This window comes from Bos grunniens, chromosome 6 (genome assembly GCF_055505025.1).
Source record: "Bos grunniens cultivar Pamir isolate PY7600 chromosome 6, Bosgru_T2T1.0, whole genome shotgun sequence".
In the NCBI taxonomy this organism is placed as follows: domain Eukaryota; kingdom Metazoa; phylum Chordata; class Mammalia; order Artiodactyla; family Bovidae; genus Bos; species Bos grunniens.
In genome coordinates, this window is record NC_141170.1 from 60,528,931 (window position 1) to 60,548,325 (window position 19,395).

General features: G+C 44.7%; 1 protein-coding gene and 1 long non-coding RNA gene across 6 annotated transcripts in view; one reads left to right on the forward strand and one right to left on the reverse strand.

The window, feature by feature from the left end:
* KLF3 (KLF transcription factor 3) overlaps positions 1-17,845 on the reverse strand; it is a 35,551-nt gene extending 17,706 nt beyond the window's left edge. For 2 of the 4 annotated variants that reach the window (XR_015165477.1, XM_086406145.1), the window contains exons 1-3: positions 17,564-17,845; positions 8,234-8,292; positions 2,936-3,031 (exon numbers count right to left, since the gene is read on the reverse strand). Coding sequence is in view for 2 of the 4 variants with exons in the window: in XM_086406145.1 (XP_086262271.1) it covers positions 2,936-2,992 (57 nt within the window). In the remaining 2 variants the exon portion in view is untranslated. The remainder of the gene's footprint in view (positions 1-2,935; positions 3,032-8,233; positions 8,293-17,563) is intronic. The other 2 variants (XR_015165476.1, XM_086406144.1) reach the window with 1 other exon arrangement.
* LOC147370809 (uncharacterized) overlaps positions 17,107-19,395 on the forward strand; it is a 232,815-nt gene continuing 230,526 nt past the window's right edge. For both annotated transcript variants that reach the window (XR_015165478.1, XR_015165479.1), the window contains exon 1: positions 17,107-17,223. This is a non-coding gene — a long non-coding RNA (uncharacterized LOC147370809). The remainder of the gene's footprint in view (positions 17,224-19,395) is intronic.

Below are 19,395 nucleotides of genomic sequence, written 5' to 3' on the forward strand. Positions count from 1 at the left end.
TGACAGGGCGATGGCAAGTCAAAGGAATCTTCATACCAAGGGTGGAGTTCCAAGTGCAGGAAGGCGCGGTGCATTTATAAACAAACTCATTGGAAACAGCAAATGTCATGCCCCTCTGTGCAAACAAAAGTAAAAAGCTCTCTTTCTACCAGGCTCAGAAAAGTCATGAAAAGTTTCTGTTAGAACACGGCAGAGGGACTACTGATTTTAAGTACTTCTTAATCTGTAAGGAGTCTTTTAGATGATAATTTTCATTAAAGAAAAAAATACACCTTCTTCAGAAGTATTCTTCCTTTAGGAACAGAAGAATATGAAGGAATACTTTAAAAAATTTTATTTTCTCATTTCCTGAATTAAATTCTAGTTTTCAACCTCTTTGGCAGTATTGGTAAAAACAACTCCTTTACACATGCATTTTATATACACCTGCCATTTCATGTTTTACATATAAGTATCGCCAATTTTATAAATAAGAAAAAAATAGGAGACTCAGGGAGCTGCTGATGGCTTTGCCAGCAATGCATTGACAATAAGTAGCAGAGATCTACAGCACAGAATGGGTGGGTGGGGGAGGGCGTACTCTGCTCCCAGTTCTTGCAAATCTTAATAGGATCGACAATCCAAAGTCTAGTCTGCCTCAAGGCACAAGGTTTAGTGAGCAGTATGAAGGTTTTACTTCATATAAACTTCTTATACTTCAGTAAGAGAAAAATGACATTTCCTCACTTTCTCTGAATTATAGCAAAACACCAACCAGGCAGATTATTTTTACTCTTCTTAACTTTTAGGGAAAAGGGGTGAGAGAGGGGAGTAAATCAGAGTAAAATATTTTTGTTCATATGTGGAATTGAAGCAAAAACCAATCTTACATGTTACTGCTTCATGTTTAGAACACTGACCTGAATAAACAAAGACCTCAACCTTTAGGTCAAAGGCAGAATGAAAAAGAGAAAAGGAATAAAGGAACAATAAATCAGATTTCATATACTTCACCTATGAAGGTAGGAAAAATAAAATTTGAAGATTTAAGAGTGGAAACAAAGAAACTTCATTGTAAGGACTGGAACTCTCTTTTGGTGAAACAATATAATTAAATTCTATAAGCATCAGCAGAACTTGAAAACTAGAGCATGAAGGAGAAAAAGACTATTAATTGCAAAAATACTTCCACATATTTTAACTCCATGCATTAATATGTTACAGCATTACAAGTACAACTATTACAACAAATTCATTTTATTTCCATTTTTTTTCAGCTAAGTGCATTTCCTTGTATGGTGAAGTTCATTTTAGCTTTAAATTAGGCTCTTATGACACATTCTCATGCTTGATTAAAAGCTCTGGAAGTATACTGAATAGTAAAATGCATCACTGATGGGCCTACATCATTTACCAAATTAATCATAGTCTCCGGTACTAAAACCCTATTCATATTTCAAGGATACAATTAATGGGAACATTTTATACCTTAATATTCCTCCAGTATGATCATGCAATAGTTGGGGGAAGGGGTTGATGACAAAATGAGTACCATTAGAAGCCAATTTAGCTTTTTGATTAATAAAATTCTTATTGCTCCTTATTATCATATGGTTATACAGCTGTCAGGCAAGAATGTAAATGCTATTTCCTTAAAGCCACTCTGACTTAACTTTTCAGCGTACACAGTGGTAAACACTGGCGCAGAAATCTCCATGGCAACCCAGTTCCAAGGGCCTTGGAGTGACCCCCATGTCTCGTATAAACAGTTTTGGCAGGAACCTCCATAGCCAGCGCATAAGGATGATCTAATTTTTGCAAGCGTGTCATTACCAACCTTCAGAGCCACAGCTCAGGCCAAGTTTTTCCCCTTGTGAGTATTTTCCAAGCCCGAGGAAGAAAAGAGCAAGACAGAGTTGAGAGCGTGGCCGTGTTATTTCATATTCACTAAACCAGATCCCCTCAAGTCTCAACCACTCCCGGCTTTGCAGTTGGACACCTTTCTGTTGTCAGCCCTGTCCAGCCTCCACAGTGCTGGTGTTGAACCTCTATAAACAACTGGACTCGTTACTCCTTCCCTGGTAGTCGACAAGCATGAAGACCCGGCTAGCTTAGCACTAAAGTGTTGAAAGAGAGGGTGAATGTAATTGTCTCCCAGCCACCACAGACTCTTCTGAGTGAAACAAAATTCCATTCTCAGGGTCAAGTTCTTTCTCTAGTTTCTCCCAAGTCACAGCTCCAAGAGGCTGCCTGCTTGGAGTTTAAGCAAATCATTTTATTCTTAGTATATTTTTACATGCAAAATGATCAAAGATTTTTTTCTCCCAATTTTCATCTTTTTAATGAGTTTTGTGAAGGATATCCTAAGCACTACGTGAGGCAAAATGGAGTCTTTTTTTTTTTTTTTTTTGGTTTCCAATCCAAAAAAAGATTAACATTCACAAACATGTTTAAGAAACTCCTCTATATAGTCTGGGTGGTCATCTTGAGTGAAAAATACCTCTAAGTAAACTCATTCTTGATGAAGATTTCTTGTAGGTACATTTGAAAACTGCTTCCTAATCATGATAAACATTGTGTACAGGTTTGTTTTTTTTTTTTTTTTTTTTTAACGTTCCAAATGCACATTAATTTTTAAAAACTAGTCTGGCCATTTTTTTTTCTTTTTGCCAAAATCAATAATCTTGAGAGCTCAGACTAAAAAACTGCTAACTAAGGGGTTTCTGTAAAACTATTTCTATTGTGAGCAGATGTACCTGTGGCTCAAGTTCTGTGATGACATCCTGGGGGTGGGTGGGGGACTGGGGCATAGCGTTTAAGAAAACATGGATCCTGTTTAAAAGTTTGCCTATCAAATGCCTGTCAGGTAATGAGTACTTTTAAGGAATAACACAACACACAGTAAAATTATTACCACTTGGAATAAACAAGAGGTGTTTAGTTTTGGAAAACTTACCACCGAGACAGGGTCCATGGCCTCTTGCTTGACAGGGACTGGGTCAAACATGAGCATTCTTTTAGTTATACTTTCTAGGGTGCTCTGGTGTTTAGCCTGGAAAACAAAACAAGGTGTCTGTCTAAATCCTGAGGTTACTTTCCATATAAACTATTGAAAAAAAATTTTTCCTCACCCTGCTTCTCTGGTCCTTCCTCTCCCCTGCCCCCAGAATGGCTGGAATTTGTTTTCCTTACCTATGAAAATGCCATTTTATATAATTAAGACCAGACTCCATGGTCATAACCAGGGGAGAGCCAACTGGCATTTCTAACTCAAATACATAAACCCTGACATTTCTGGAACAATAGGTACAGCCCTCCTGAGCAGCCAAGCTTGTTTAATAAGATTACTGTGCAGCTCAATAGAAGTTCACATTATATACAAATGTTAAAAAACTTTCCTTTCCATCTTATGTCATAAAAGAAAAATCAGGCAAAAAGACAACATAGAAACAATTACCACAACTATCTTTATTTTTATCCCTCCAAACTCTTTTTAAATGGATTGTAATATGCACACTATATAGCACCCTTAACAATTACTGGGAAAATGTTTCGTTTCTAGTAAGTATGCTTTCGCACCATCAAGTTCAGTGTGTCACTGTGAACCAATCAGATTTTTTTTTGACCGTGCTTAGCAGCTGGTAGGATCTCAGTTCCCCAGCCGAGGATGGACCCTGGGCCCCATGCAGTAGAGTGCAGAGTCCTAACAACTGGAGAACCAGGGAAATCCCCAGATTTTTTAAAAATTCCTCTTACTGGGCAGATTGCTTCTAAATTTTCACTATTACAGACAGCAATGAACATCTTAATATTTACATCTTTGTGCATGTCCTTAATTAATTTTTAAGATAAACTTTATGAAGGGGAGTTCTTGAGTGAGAAGCAGGTACATTTTCCAAAGCATCTGCTGTATCATCTAGCAAAGATACTCTGTAATTGCCATCAACAAAACAGAACCTGTTTCCCAACATCTCTACTGGCCATGTGCGTGATCATTTAAGAAAAATTAAAACCCCGTGCCTCTTATTGTTTTCTAAGTACTTTTTTAATATGAAGAATATTAGCTTCTATTCACCCTCAATTTCTCCTTATTAGGAAATAAGCCGATTTTTAGCCTAATGTAAAGACAATGTCCATCCTGACCCTGTTTGATCTTTTTCTTTTCTTATTCATGTGTTATCCCCTTTCTTCTGTGTTCTGTACTAGCCTGCTATTAGTACTATATCATTCCAACTGCTTCCTCACAAGACAAAATATTCAGTCTGATGAACATTTATTAATAACTGCGTTTCACAGGTTATGGAATAACTGCCCATGTACTACCCAGACCTTCAACATCTTGCTTCAGGCCCCTCTTATCCAAATTTGGTTTCAGTGTTCAGCACTTTGGTTAAAAGTGAGGTCTTTATGTATCACCTTTGTGTGGGTGGGAAGGTGAACGAGCTCTAGATTGAGTTCCACCTGAAAAAGGTATAGAAACCCCATGTATTTCAGTATTTAAACTCCCCACCCCCACCTCCCTGATAGCAATCCTGTCGACAGTGATGTCCATGCTCTATGGGTTAAACTAAGATATCTTCACACACAATTATAAAAGTAATACTGTGTAGTTCTTGTGCTTCACTGCTTTGCTGAAGAAGGACTGTCCTGGGTCTCATGACAACACGTGAATATCATCATTAACTCAACATAAGGCCCTGACTTCAAAATTATATTTTCCTACATCACAGGACGTATTATAATCTGCAAACACAATCTGAAACCAGGCTGCTCAAATCAATGGTGCTACCACCCTCTTCTGTGTCCCAGTAAGAACAAACCCCATAGCAAGTGAAAAATGGATGATTTCATAATGAAGGATGAAAACCCCTTTTGTGTCTTGGGATCTATTATTAACCAGTTCCCAGCCTAGCAGCTGTACAGATGGATATGGTGCTAAGAATTGCTGTCCAGGGCCCCAGAGCAGACCATACACAAAAGATGTGAGATCGCTTGCTTATATCAATGAGGTCAGATGATTCAGCAGCCTCGACCCATGGCCGGTCATCCTCCCCCCAAGCTTTTTAAATTTAATTTACTCTTACAGATTCATCCCCTCCACTAGATGCTGCAAATCCTTCTAAATAAAAGCACTCATTCTCAGGAGTGTAGTGGAAGACTTCTGATCTTGAAACTCAAGCAGGAGATCTGTACTTGACCCTCTCCATGGGGGAGTGGATGCGGGGAGGCCCTTTTTTACACGCAAAATGCAGAGGGCACCTCTTTTGTCTCCTTCCTAAAAGATTTATCTTCAAGGTTTTGGGGAAATTAAATGAGATTAAAAATAATAAAACCAAAAAAAGAGAAAAACTTTGTTTATCTGAATATGCACACAATTTTTGAATCTATAATACTATACACACAGTACTAAATTTGTTGATTCTGATCTCTGGAACAATGTCAAGTACCTGCCTCTTTCCTAGAATATTGAGCCTTAGTGGTCAACATCACCCCCTCCCCAACACACACACCCTTAAAAAACTCAGACTAAATTCAGTTTAAAAAGTAATGGCTGCTTTCATCCTGTCTGAGATCTCATGCAGGACCTGTCCCTTGATAATTGCACCATCCCAATAGTTTCCTATTATCTGTACCCCTTGCCTTACCTGGAATCCTTTACTACCAGTAGGAGCAGCACAGTGGGATTAAAGATGATGGGGTCTGGAGCTCATTTTGGTTTAAATCCTAACCCCATCATTTAGCTCATAAAGCCCTTTTCAAATGTCTACAGCAGTAAGTACTGAACCCATTCAGAAATGAATGACACGTTAACTTGCTATAGTTTGTGTCATTTTAAGACATTAGTGAAATGACTTTGTTAGTTTTTATGTTTTATCTAAACTTAAGGAAATTAGTGCTTTGAAACACTTGTAATCTTAAGAGAAAAATTCATCTAGCATAAAGCATCCCTCCTAACAAAACTGGATTCATTTTTATTAAAAAATAATTGTAAGGGTTGTTTATTCAGAACTGTACCTCGAAGAGTAACTCAATCACTGATGAAGGGATACTTCTCATACACAAGAATTTCAGCTAATAAAACAAGTAATGAGAGAATTTAGAATACCTCATTCCTAACTAAATAAAGCATCACTTGACAATAAAAGGTCTGTGCAAAATTCAAATGTCACTGTAGACAGAACCACACTCACCGTCCACTCACATGTTTAACAGCACTTTGCTCTCAATCTTGTAGCTTCTAAAATGACTGATTATACTTTCAGTGAAAGTCAAAGGCTATGGAGGACATATACACCCTAATCTTTAACCAGGAATTCTTGGGAGAGGTGGGGGCAGATTTATACATGCCTGTGTGCCCATTTTTAAATTTATTAATTCTATAGTTAAATTTTTTAATAAAAATAACAGGGAAGCTAGAAGAAATCAAATTTAGGAAGAGACTCAAAAACATTAATGCAAATCAGACTTTTATTTATTTGCACAAGTCTAGACTCTGTACCTACTGTTTGCATCTCTGAATGGACCACTTTGGCCACTAGCATTGACCTTATCTTTGGGTTCTGATCTAGAATAAGAAGAGAGTGACTGCAATGTCACTGAAAGGCCTTCCATATAACTCAGCACTGGAAGAAGTGGGGTCTCTGAACTTAGTGGCTTTTGTTATGCATGGGCCACTCTGAGCTCTGGGGCTACTGAAAGTAAACTTAAAATGCTATAGAAAATCTATTTCTGCATAACCCTGACAGCAGTTCCAAGTACGACCATTAGGTGGTGCGCTAAAACAAGTATTTAAAGACTAGGACACAGGCAGTAAATTGAGTTTGCCAAAGTCAGGGTCTTTAAATCTAGTGGGTTTTAACTAGGCTCAGGAATTCTTATCACAGAGATTAGAAGGCCTCCAAAAGTGGTTCTGTTTTTCTTACAACTTGTTTCCAAACATTAACAGGTTTTCATCTTAGTTGTGTTAAACTAGCTTAGGAGACATACATTCTAAACTAGTAATCCCAGGATAACAACACTGCATTTACAAGAGGGAAAAAATAGGCAAAACAGGTTTAAAAAAAAAAAAGTCTAAGTTATCAAAGTGCCTAAAAGTAAAAATATAGGAAATAATCGCCAAAATAATTTTCCATCACGGAACAAACGTCTTCTTCCCCAACTGTTATTTTGCTGGGAAGGGCCAATACAGAATTTTCCTTCAAAAGGAAGAAACAGATTTTCCTTCACACTCTACTTATACTTCTGACTTTTCAGCTGTCATAAGAAGACTCAGATTTTTGTCAAGATGCACAACTGCATGTTTATGTCTTAAGAAGCTTTGGTGAATCACTTACATGAAGTTTCACAAGCAATATAGTTCCCTCTCACATGGTCCTTTTCAGCCCTCCATGAGGCCTACTTGACAGTTGCTTCATGAGGGTACAAATGAACCGCAGAGCTTAGAAATACAGGCCTTAAAGTAAGAGGTTACATTAAATGTAATGGCTTGTCTTGAAGCTATGGCATTTTATTACAGAAACAACCTTATAAATAACTGCCCCTTCCTTAGAAGAATGGGGGTGGGGGGGAGAAAGGGAAAGAGAGAGAGGGAGGTGTGTGGCAGGGGATGGAGGGGGTTCTGGAGAGAGAATGTATCTGAAATAAATATCTTGGCGATCTCTCGGGATTTGCTCTGACATTCTCCCTTCTCCTCTCCTGTCTAATGCACTCAAAGGGACCCTGGATTCTTCTCCCCCAGCCCAGCCTGACCCTAAGCTTCCAGACTACCTGCCTCCTTCAAAGCTGATCTTTTGTTTCCTAGCCGACCTCAGCCAGGTGTAAGGAGAAAGAGAGGATGGCCAAATCAGCACACCATCTGTAAGTGCCCCATTCACCCCATCCAAGCCTCTGGGCTTTAAAGGAGGAAGCATGCTGCCTCCTCTCACCTCTCACTCCCAAAAGGAACTTCAGGGAAAAAATAAAAAAGATAAATTAAAAAAAAAAAAAGGTGTGTGGGTGAGTGTGCGCGTGTGTGGGTGTATGTGAGAGAGATTCTCGGTCAGGAGGAAGACCAGGGCGGGCAGGTAACATCCCTAAACTTCCTCTCCAAAGAAACTTTTCTTTACTTTTGTACCCGAACCTTTCAAGAGCTCCAAGGAGTTGCGTATTTAATGGCAGCTGCTCTGGCCAGAAATCCAAGGGGCCGGGCAACAGATGGAAGTGGACATTTCTAAGTTGGAGCCTTCTTTCAGAACAGCTGAATGCTGGCACCTACCTGGAAAGGCGTCTCGTTTTCATGTCACTCGGTGATTTTTCTCCTACCTCAGTCTTCTACTGTTGGTGTGAAAGGAAAAAAAATTCCGTGGAACACTTCTAAATCTTTGCCCCTCATAAATTAGGTATTTTGCATCAAAATGTTTTGTAAATGGGAAAGAAGTTAATTATTTAGTTTCAGATTAAATATAATGATCCATGAGCAAACAATCCGCCCTCTCTCCTCTCTGGGCTAACAAGCCACCCAATTTTACTTTCCTGCCTCCACCCATCTGCTCCACCCTATGGAGAGTTGCCAAGGCAGTCCAACTTGTCCAAACAGGACATGGCTTCAGATAAGATTCTGCCCACACCCTGTACTTCGGAAAGACCAAGTGAAGCAATTGATTTTGCATGTAAATAAGGACAGGTGCAAAGGTAACAACCAAGCGAAGTCCCTCCACTTTTCCAGACTAGGGCCCGCACAGCAGGGGTGGGGGTGGGGAGACACAAACCCATACCCTTTAGATGAACTCTCAAGTTCAATGCCACTTAGTTAGTGGCCTACCACATCTTTCTAAAAGCAATTTTAGCGAACACTAGTCATTTTCCCTATTAAGGTTATGTACGCAGTTTTCCTCCCCATGCCGACAATTTTTGTTTTTTAGTTTTAAGGGCCAGCGACCCCAACCCGGTTGAAAAGCACCCCTCGTGCGTAGTCCTGCTGTGTATATGGCTTACACAGCCTGCCTTGGCCCTCAGTTTTCTCCTGTGATGTGTTATATAATCAAATCCAGAAGGGCTGTGTGAGGCCACTGCCTCTCCACCGGGTGCCCTATCGCTGGAGACCCACCCCACTCCACCCTGAGGGGCCTCCACCCATGGGGCCCCACCCTCGGACTGCGAGGCTGGGAGGGACCAATTGGCTCCAGCCAGCTGCCAGTTCCTGGAAATTCCGGCCTGAGCAGCGACGGCTGGAACCTTGCAAATAACCAGAAAGAAATGGCACTGCTTCCCCCAGCTCCTGAGGATGCTTCACTAAAAGCTTCACAGAGCCGCAGAACCTCTGCATGCACACACGTGAGCTGTGGCTGACCTCTCCCTTCAGAAGCTAACAGAAAAGCACTCTGAGCCACTGCTGTGTAAGAGAATTCAACATGTCCCCAACCCAAATCCTCCTTGTCCCCAAAAGGCTGTGCCCCACAACTGCTTTATCTTCTGGCCACTCACCTCAGAATTCTAGAGGTCATCTTTCAAGCTTTCCTCACCAAGTTTTCTATTTCTACTACTGCCGTGGCCAGGCTCTCATACCTCAAGACTGTGTTACCGGGTCTCCCCTCCATGGGTCTCCTATGCTTGCCCCTTGAACCCTCTAAGCCATTCTGACCATTCCTTCCCCCGACCTGCCACTTGCCACGTATATATCACAAAGCCCTCTTCTCAGCGAGTCTTTTCCAAACTCCCAAACTTTCCTCCAAGGGACACCCCTAGGGCTTGTAGAGCAGGTTCAAGCACCATGTTCAGCGCCCCCTTTCCTACCAGCTGCCCCCTGCTCCACCAGGAGCCCTCCACGCTGACTGCCGTTTCCCCCTCCACCCGCCCCCTCTCCCCAAAGTCTTTGTTCATTTTTGGCCCCGATGCTGGGCAACCAGAGTGGAATGCCCATCCCCTTCCGGCTTATCTAAATCCTCCTAATTCTTCAAAGACCAGCTCAAGGCCCTCCCCACTCAGTGCAGCCAGCTGATTGCTCCTGGGCCCATCTGAGGCCGCCTCCTCTTATCTAGATAGGTGGGCCTTTCTACCTTCCAAATAGGCTGTCCAAGACCACCACCGGGAAGGGAAGCACCTGAGCACAGGCTTACTTTCTAGCTCCTTAGAGGGGTTCCCTTCCTGCTCCCCAAAGGAGATCAGGCACACCCACTAAGTCAAGGTTTTGCCAGGCATAAGGAGTGGATATAAAAGCCCTGAGCTATAGGAGTCTCAGTCACTTACCTTTCTCTTCAAATGCACTTGAAAATCTCCCTTAAAAAAGTAACAGGAGTGAGGGGACTAGGGGGCCTAACCTAAAGGAAACCTATTAAACGAAACTTCCTCAAAAAACCTATTGCTCCTAACCTTAACCCTTTGTTTTTTATTACTCACCCAGAGAGCTCTTCTAAACAAGTCTAGTGTCAAGGTCTCGATTTTAAAACCTAAATTAAGGGCGGGGGTGGGGTGGGGTGGAGGACAGTGAGAGAGAAAAGAATGTGGTAACTTGAAGTGTGTGTGCGAGCATGTGTGCATATGTGTGTTAACAAACATTAGGTTCGTTTTGTTTCAATGCCACTCCTATAGACCAAGGAAAACCAGGAGCTCAGTGATGTCACAGGTTTCCTACTGATTATCACCACCTTCACAACTGGCACTCTCCAGGTCCCATTCTTTACAAGGACTGTGTCATTTAATGCCTATGATATGGGAGGTACTACCTTCTCATTTTACTGCTGAAACAGAGAGGCAAAGTAATCTGCCCAAGATCACACAGCTGTTAGAGGTGTGGATCTGGGATGCAAACTCAAAGCAGTCTGATTTCAGGGCTGGTGGTGACTTGGCTCTCACTTCCACGGCCTCCTGCAACAGGGCATGACCCACAGCTAGAGTGGAATGGAGAGTTCTGCAGGTAGGTCCGTCCATGGTGGATCCGGAGCCAGGGGCAGTGGATGTATGGGAGTGGCGACGTCAACTCCTGCCCGCTGGCCCCTGCTGCCTCCCCTTCTCTGAGTGCAGGCTTGGATGCAACATCAAAAGACACAGTCTGAAGGCCCCGATTTAGGCAAACTATTCTTCCTGGCCAATGCACCTGCAATTGGTTCATAAAACTGCTCAGAAAAAATTGGCAGCTTCACCCAAGTAAATACGGAAATCCTCATAATAACTGTACAAAGGTGGAAGGGTCAGGTCCTCATCCCCATTTTAGAAATGAGGAAATGAAGGAACAGAGGTGAAATGACTCGCCCAAATTCGCAGAGCTGGTGGGAGCTGCAGCCAAGAACAGAAGTGTGTCTGCTGCAGACCTAGGCCTCTTTCTGTTCTTCTGCTCCACTCTGTGCTGTGGGACCCACTTTGAAGTCAAACCATCTTATACTTGGGCATCCCCCCAGGGCTGGCGGGGCGTGGGATGTGTGTGCTGCCACACTGGTCCATGGGAGGCAGTGCCATGGGGAGGTTCTGGCTGGCAATTATGATTTCAAAATGGCTTTTCAGGTTAGATCACTTGGGACCTACTCCATCCTTGTGGCATAACTGAGAATAATGACCACACGCAATCTGAGATTAGCTCTAATGAGTAGGTGCTCAATAAATACTTGTGGGATGAATACATGAATCGATGTCAAACTACCTTTCTCATATGCTAGGATAAAATGAAGGACAAGGGCCTAAGAGTGACTGTACATCAGGTGTCACACAAGGAAAATCTGCCCAGGGGCCAGTGGAACTAGTCTGAAAATCATCTTCTGAAACACAAAGTAAATGTGAAAACCGTCGCTTGGGAGACAAAACACCTTTGCTTGGAGAACTGGAATAGGAACTTGAACTTACTGATGAAAGCGGTTCTGGGGCTCAAAGCTTTGTAAGGGACCAGGGCGTATAGTGCAAGAACAGATAAAGGAGGGGATTTCAGTGAACAGACTCAGATTTCAGACTCAGAGAACAGTAGTTAAGAGAACTAGAGCATATGTGCCAAAGGAGAAAAACCCCACACTGGACCACTGGTTGCTCTCCTGGGTAGAAGGCACTGACCTCAGTGTCCACTGGATCTCTTCTGTCTAGATTTGGCCAAACTCCACTGATCTGGCCTGAGACTAGCTCCAGGCCATCCCTGGAAAGCCCCAGGCCTTCCAGAGACTGGCCACCATCTTGGACATGTCCCAGAGTAAGCTGGTCCTCCTGAAAGGGGGCTGCATCTCAAAGGAGCACCCTCTTCCCAGGAGAGGGTAACAGTGAAACCCAGGGTTACATAGAAGCTGAAGGGCCATGTAAGTGACTGCATTTGGTGTCTGGCTCCCCTTAATAATGAGATGGGGAAATGGTAATGTATTCGACCTGCCAACACAATGGAATGAGTTTCCAATCGCTCTAGGAACCTGCTTTGCTAGAGAAAGGACCTTACTATTTATTAAATACTCTGACCAACAGACACAAAATATACTAATAGTTTTTTCTAATGTGCCATTAAACTATGGTGACAATCCAGAGAAAGCAGAGCCAGTTTTTGCTTTGGGAGAAAACAGCCTTAGTTCTGGTTGAGAAACCACGTTTGTAGTATTGTATCTCTTTTATTGCTACTAAATTTCAAGGAAGGAGAGTTGAGGGGGAAGCAGGGCTCCCTCCCTTAGACAATGCCCTCCCTTATCAGGGCAGACTGCTGTCTGGTTTCCTGTCTCCAGCGGCGGCATTACTGTTTCAGATGAGAAACCAGGTCTAATAAGGGGACAGATCAGGCTTGCAAACGAGAATGCTAGAAGTCACCACAATCCTTTCCTTCCAACTCACTCCAACATGAATTCTGGCTGGATATACTACCAGATATCAATTGTTTTATGACTCTAGGGATTTTCTTTTTTAAAGTTAGCACCATAGATACTGAAGCACTTCAGAAAGAAACCCAATTTTCAGAATAATGTAATTCCTGGTATTTAAAGGGCAAGGTTGCTTTTATTTATTTTTCTTAAACACAACCGGGTGTGAAAACAGAGTAAGAAATGCCACTTTAAGATAGCTGTTTGTTTTATAGCAAAAATGTTGATTTGCACACACGAAGAAGGCAAATATCTGAAGAAGGGGATGGAGGTAGATGATTTACATGGCTTAGAGACTACCTTCTCTGTGGAGACCTTCCGCCCCTGCCCCACCACTTTTTTTTGGTGATTATAACAACTATCAGATTGGTACAATTTTCCCTAACTGTTTGGCTTACATGTTAAAGCTTGCAGAATACTTCCGCATAAAATAATATTAGATTCTAATCATCTTTATTAACCACCTCCCTCTCCCCGTAAATAGGGAGGAAAGAATGATTTGAAAGTAAGCCAAATAAAGACTCCATCTACCAAATCTAGTTGGATTGTTAACTTTGGAGCTAAAATAAAAAACCTTACTTCAATTTGGGTTACTTATGAATTCAGTTTAAAGATCTGTTGTCCCACAAGCAATTTAATATTGCAATTCTGATTCCTCCGAAGAAGAAAGGAAAAATCTTATTGAAATTTTCCGAACTGCCATCTTTTTTTCATGGAAGGTTATCAATATCCTACTATTTAACTCTAACAGCTTTCTTAATATCATACTGTGTATTTTCCTTTTTATCCTCAAGGAAAAATGTGATGGGTTGAGATGCTAAAACCAAAACATTATTATTATGATGATGATCACCAATTTGGGGAAAGAATAAGGCCTGATGTGCTGCCTCAGAAACTTTTTCCATTAATTCCATTAGAGAACACTGTAGATAATTCCTCTAGATTTTAAAGAAAATCCCCACATAAGAAGTTTAAGGGAGAATATTTCCAAAAAACTTTTCTTTTCCAACCATTTTATGCAAACTTTGTTTCTGGAGAACCAAGAGAAAATAGTTTGTTAAAGTAGGTTTTAAATAGTTAACCCAGAAATCTGCTTACTCACAACTGACAGAATATACCAAAGAAAAAAGGGGGTGGGATGGGGCGGAGATTATGAGAAAGTTGCTATTGTAAAACAAAAACAAAGAGCATTCTCCTTCTGTTTTCAAAATATTAGGTTAAACTTTTCCAAACTATCATTAGATGAACTTATTCCAGTTCTCCTTTTCTTTGAGCTTTTTATTCTTAAAACAATTTGGAAATCAGATGTAGGATACAGTAAAATCTTTGTCCTTGAAATAATCCTGAAGTGCTCTCAATACATCTTATAATTTGTTTCAATACAGTTTCTCCCTTAAAACATAAGCAAGACTTCTTTTAAGTGAGTACAAGCAGTCCAAGACTGCTTGAGTTCTCCGTTCAGTGAAGCCTCCTATGCCTGGTGTCCAGTGGTAGATGCAACACGAGCCACATCCTTCAGATCCTGCTAGATCTTCTGAACTGTAAGGTGTAACCCCATCCAAAACTGACAGCTCCAGGGCAGAATGCCTATCACCAAACCAATACTCAAAACAAGAAGGAAAAACAAACAAAACAACCTTCTTTAGATTTCCAGCCAACACACACACACACACACACACACACACACTTCTTGAAATCGAACTGATAAAAAAAAATGTAAAATTACTTATTCACCCATATAAACACATTGGAGCAAAGGGTGTACGTAAAAAGGTTAACTGACTTTTGTCATTATGACATAACACAGGCATCTTAGGCAATCCTAAGTGTGTGGAGACATGATAACTCCCTGGGTGGGGACAGGGAGTTTAAGGGCAGGGACCATGGCCTGGTCTGGGCTACTGATCTACCAGAAAACAGCCTGAAACAGGAAAGAGCACACATATGCCACTTGGAATGTATGACGCAAACCCCAGCCTTGAAACAAAGAACAGGAAACAGCTCTGCTGGCTGTGCTGGAGAGAAAGCACAGAGAAACATTTAGCCGGCCCTCCCTGACCCTATATTCATGAGCAGCTGGAGTTTTTTAAGACAACAACAGGGGGGTGGAGGTGTTTGTTCTATGGGTGTGAATAATAACACCAGCTTTATACAGGAGACCTGCCCTATTTACAAATAGGAGCTTCCACATACAGTAAACATCATAAGTGAACATGTGATTTTATCATATTCAAGCAGCAGCAACCTTCCTAATTAACACCAGCCTCCCTGCCAATTTCTTTTGTCTCTTTCTCCCCCATCCCAATGGCTGGTCTCTAGCTACAGTCAAATTCTGAGTTGGGGTAATGCATACTGCACAGTCTCGGAGCATCAGGAGGAAACGGAGAGAGCACTGCAGCTGAGAATTCAGATGACACTGGGTCATCATCCCACATAACCGAAATGGGACCAGTTTTAAGTGTTCCTGAGCCACAGAACTAAATCCCAAGACAAAGAATGTGGGGACGTCTAGAGTCATCCCAAATTTTCAGTCTTTTTCAACTGCAGAGTTACAAAGATATTTGCACACCGCTGCACATCTATTCTACATGTACACACATCTACAGAAATCCACCTTTTGAGAATGCAATTCTGTTCCTGGTATTTCATTTAATCCAATTGAAAAACTGTTATACAATCTGTAGAATAGAGTATCGATTTTTATAAGATGTTCTAAAATGTCTATTTTCCTTTAGGTATTTGTAAGATAGCAAAAATCCATTCACTAGTCCTTTCCCCATTATTTCTCTTTATTTTGTTAGCCAGTACTGTTTAACTAGGTTCCCATTAGCAGAGATTTAAGAATCTGTGTGTAGATATAACTACAGGTAAAAAGAAAAAAAGGAAAAAAAAAAAAAAAAGGCATCACTGTGTCCATAGCAACCAGAAGGTTGGGTTTTAATTTAGAAACTTTGCAGTGAAAAAAACAATAGCTTTCTCCAAAGCTATGTTGCCATGTTTTACACCTGACAAGGTTCTGTGGTCTAAGCAGTTAGTTTTGTTATCCTCATGTTAGGATTTTCATATTTGCATTTTCCTTCAGGCAGGCAGAATGCTCCTTATAGTCTATTTTCATTGACCTCACCCATGGTACATTAGGCTGCTTTTTTCTAACAGTTCTGCAGCAAACCCCACTGACTAGAAATTGAGATATCAGCTTCTTTAGGGAACTGAATGAAATTAATCAAACATCCCATTTAAGGTTTCTGTGAACAGAATAAAGTCAACTTCCATACCCCATGTTTCAAGCCACAGAAAAAACACATCCACTCTTTAAAAAATACGAACTCACAAAATTTTCAAGATATTAGTGTCATAAAATTGTTTTTCAACTAAAAGCAAGTCTTCTCTTGGGTTATGCAGATTATCATCCAGATGAATTTCTCTTTTAAAAATGCTCCTCAAATTCATACCTATAAAGCACTCAGAAAAGGACAGCACAAAACTGTTCTGTGAAATAACCTATAATGAACAACTGCCTTATACCTTACTTGATTTTGTTTAATAATTAGACACTAAATCTAAATGAAGTCAGAATACCACTTCATACTTTTCTCTATACACCAGACTCTTCTGAGAACATAATCAATGTTTAAAATGTCTTGGATGACCTATCGAAAAATACATTTTGAGTCAGTGAAAAACAGATTCAGTGTACGTTTATTTTAGTGAAATACAAGAAGGTGAGCAATTACCAATTTCCCTTTAACCTGGCTTAGGAAAAAAAAGTCCCATTCACGCGGTCTTCATCTAGTTTTATATACTGCAGTAAAATTTAAAGTAGAATACTGTTCTCGCTTTTATCTGCCAAAGAAATAGCTATGACAATTGCAGGTATTGTCTGCTATCTCCAAAGGTAGGTCCCAAGCGTCCAGGTCCAGAGATCCCTCCCTCGGCCCCCACCCGGCTCGGGTCCCTAACACTGCAGGCAGTCGCCTAAGGCGTTCTCCGCCTCCAGCCACGCTGCAATCCTTCCTCCAGACACTGCGGCAGGTTCTCTCCTTGCACCCGAGGACGACTCTCCAAACCCGGCCAGCTCTTTCCCCTGCCCTCTGGGATCCAGACGTCCTGGCCAGCTCCAGGACTCCAGGACCGAGAATGGGATGCTCCCTCCACTCCCGATCGCCCCAAGTTTCTTCCCAGAGGGCCCGCCAGGCTGCTCCAAGTTTGCTCCAGCGACGGGTGAGCGGCAGCGCGCCCGGTCCGAGAAGGGGGGCGGCAGGGGGCGCAGGCGGGGGGCGGGGAGGAGGAGGGCGCGGGGGGTGGGGGACGAGGAGAGGGAGGAGCAGGAGCGCGCGGCCTCGGCGCTACCTTTCTCCAAACAACGTTGCCACACGCGGAGAGCACTGAGATTTCTGGGGCTTTGGAGGGAATCGCGAGCGGGCAGGCGGGAGGCGGTCGGGGGACCACACAGGTGAGCCCCCGCCCGCGCCCTATCCCGGGCCCGGGCGGGCGCCGCTGGCCTCGCTCGTCGCTCCCGCAGATCTGCACGGCGGTTCTCCTCAATCCCACACTTTCCACCGCTGAACCCGGGGCCCCCCTCCCCCTCGCCTCCTCTTCCACCCCCGCCCCCGGCTGCGAGGAGCTGTTGCACTTTCCCAAGCCCGGGGGCGCCCCCACCTCCGCGTTGCACCCCCAGCCCATTCACCGCACGCCCCCCCCCACCCCGGGGGGGGAAAAAAGGAAACTGGACTAGCCGAAAAGGGGGGCAGCGGGAGTCGAGGCGAGAAGGAAAGGTGAGAGAGGGGACTTACTTTTCGAGGCGCGGTGCTGAGCGCTGCAGGCGAGAAATAAAGGCCCGGATCCGGGCTGCCTGGAACCCCGCGGATGCAGTGGTGTCAGCGCTCCAGTACGGGCGGCGGCCGCAGGGGACAGGGACGGGGACAGGCGCGCGTGCGGCGGGCGCGGCTCGGCTCGGCGGGCGCTCGCGCTGCGCTCCGGCTCGGGCCCCGGCTCCGCGCGGCTCCGCTCCTGGCTCCCCTCTGGCTCCTGGCACCAACTCCGGGCAGTCACATGACGCCGGCGCCGCTCGCTCTGCGAGCCTCCCAGGGCTGGCGGGGTAAGTAGAGGCTGGGACCTGGGGTGGGAGGGTCAGGGAGGGGAGAGGGAGCCGCCGCGGCCGCCCGGGCTGGGCGGGTCCCCACCCACTTGGGTGGAGGCAGCCGCCGGAGGGGTCGGCCGAGTCACTCGCGCAAACACGCACCCCGCCCTGCGCCCTTCCCCCGCCACCCCCGCCTCCCGCGCCGCCTCCGCCCCGCCCCGCCCAGTCACCCGGGGACGGCCTGACAGACACTCATTATTCCCCGGAGCCGGGCGCCGCCCCGCCGGCCCAACCTGTCCCGCGAGGCGCGGCGCGGCCGTGGGGCTGGGCGTGCGCGGCCCCCGCCCTCCGCCTCCCCCTCCCCCTCCCCCCCCGGAGTCCCCGCCCGCGCCCCCTCCCGGCGCCCTCCGCCCTCGGCCCTGGAGCCCGCGGCCCCGCCCGGCCCGGCCCCGCCGCCGCGCCGCCGCCCGAGCCCGGGGGGAAGGAAGGGCGGCGCTGGCCGCTCCGGGCGTCACAGGGCAGCAGCCCGCTGCGCCGCTTCCAAGACACACAGCCGGGCTCGCGGGCGAGCCGAGGCGGGGGACCTGGGGCGGTCGGGGCCATCAATCAGACGGCTCCGGCGGGAAGGGCGGCCCCGGGCGCGGTGGCAAGGGCTGGGCCCAGTGGCCAGAGCGGACAACTCTCTTAAAGAAAAACCAGAATAAGACACCGCTGGTGTTGCAGCGGGGGGACCCGGGCAGATTCGGGAGAGACAGAGCGGCGAGGAAAGGGAGGGCAGTTGGGGTGACTGCAGCCCTAAAACGGTGCCGCGTCTCCAAGGTCATTCACCATCCTCCCGCGCGCTTTCTTTGTGCCCGGGGCGCCGGGTCCTCCTTGTCGTCCGCCCCGGGGGGTAGGTGCGGCTCGGCCGGTGGCGCCCCCGGCTCCCGGGGACTTTTTTCTTAAGGGCCGGATACCCCCGAGCAAACTTCCCACGGCCGGGCCTGCAGCTGGAGCGAAACGGCGACTGGGCGCAGTGGCGTTTGCTCAGCCGGGCTTGTCGAAAAACTTGGCAAACTTCGGTCCAGATCCTCCCGCTTGGAGGGAGACCTTGGGGCGAGCCGAGGGCTAAGAGTGGCGACATTTCCCTACAAGTCGCCTCCCCAGGACCGAGGGCGAGCGTCCTCGGGGGCCTTCCCAGGAGCCAGGCCCCCGGGAGGACTTTGCAGAGCTTAGTACCCGAGTTTAATGCTTTTTGAGTTTCTTTTTAAACAGTATTAATGTAATAAAGAATGCAATAAAAAGAACAAAAGACAAATTGGTTCAATTGTTTTAGTCCTGTGCACTGTTTAAAAACGCCCCTGCTGCAGTCTATGGCTTGTTATTGCTTCAAGATGTTTTAAAGGCCCTTTAAGTTCACCATTTTCACTTTGATGCTTCATCCAGGCATGGTACTACTTAAAACAGAGATACCGTATATTCGGAACCCCAGCGTGTAACTACACAATATTATAAAATTAGTACCGGGAAACCTCAAGTAGTGAAATTGCTTATTGTAAAAAAAAA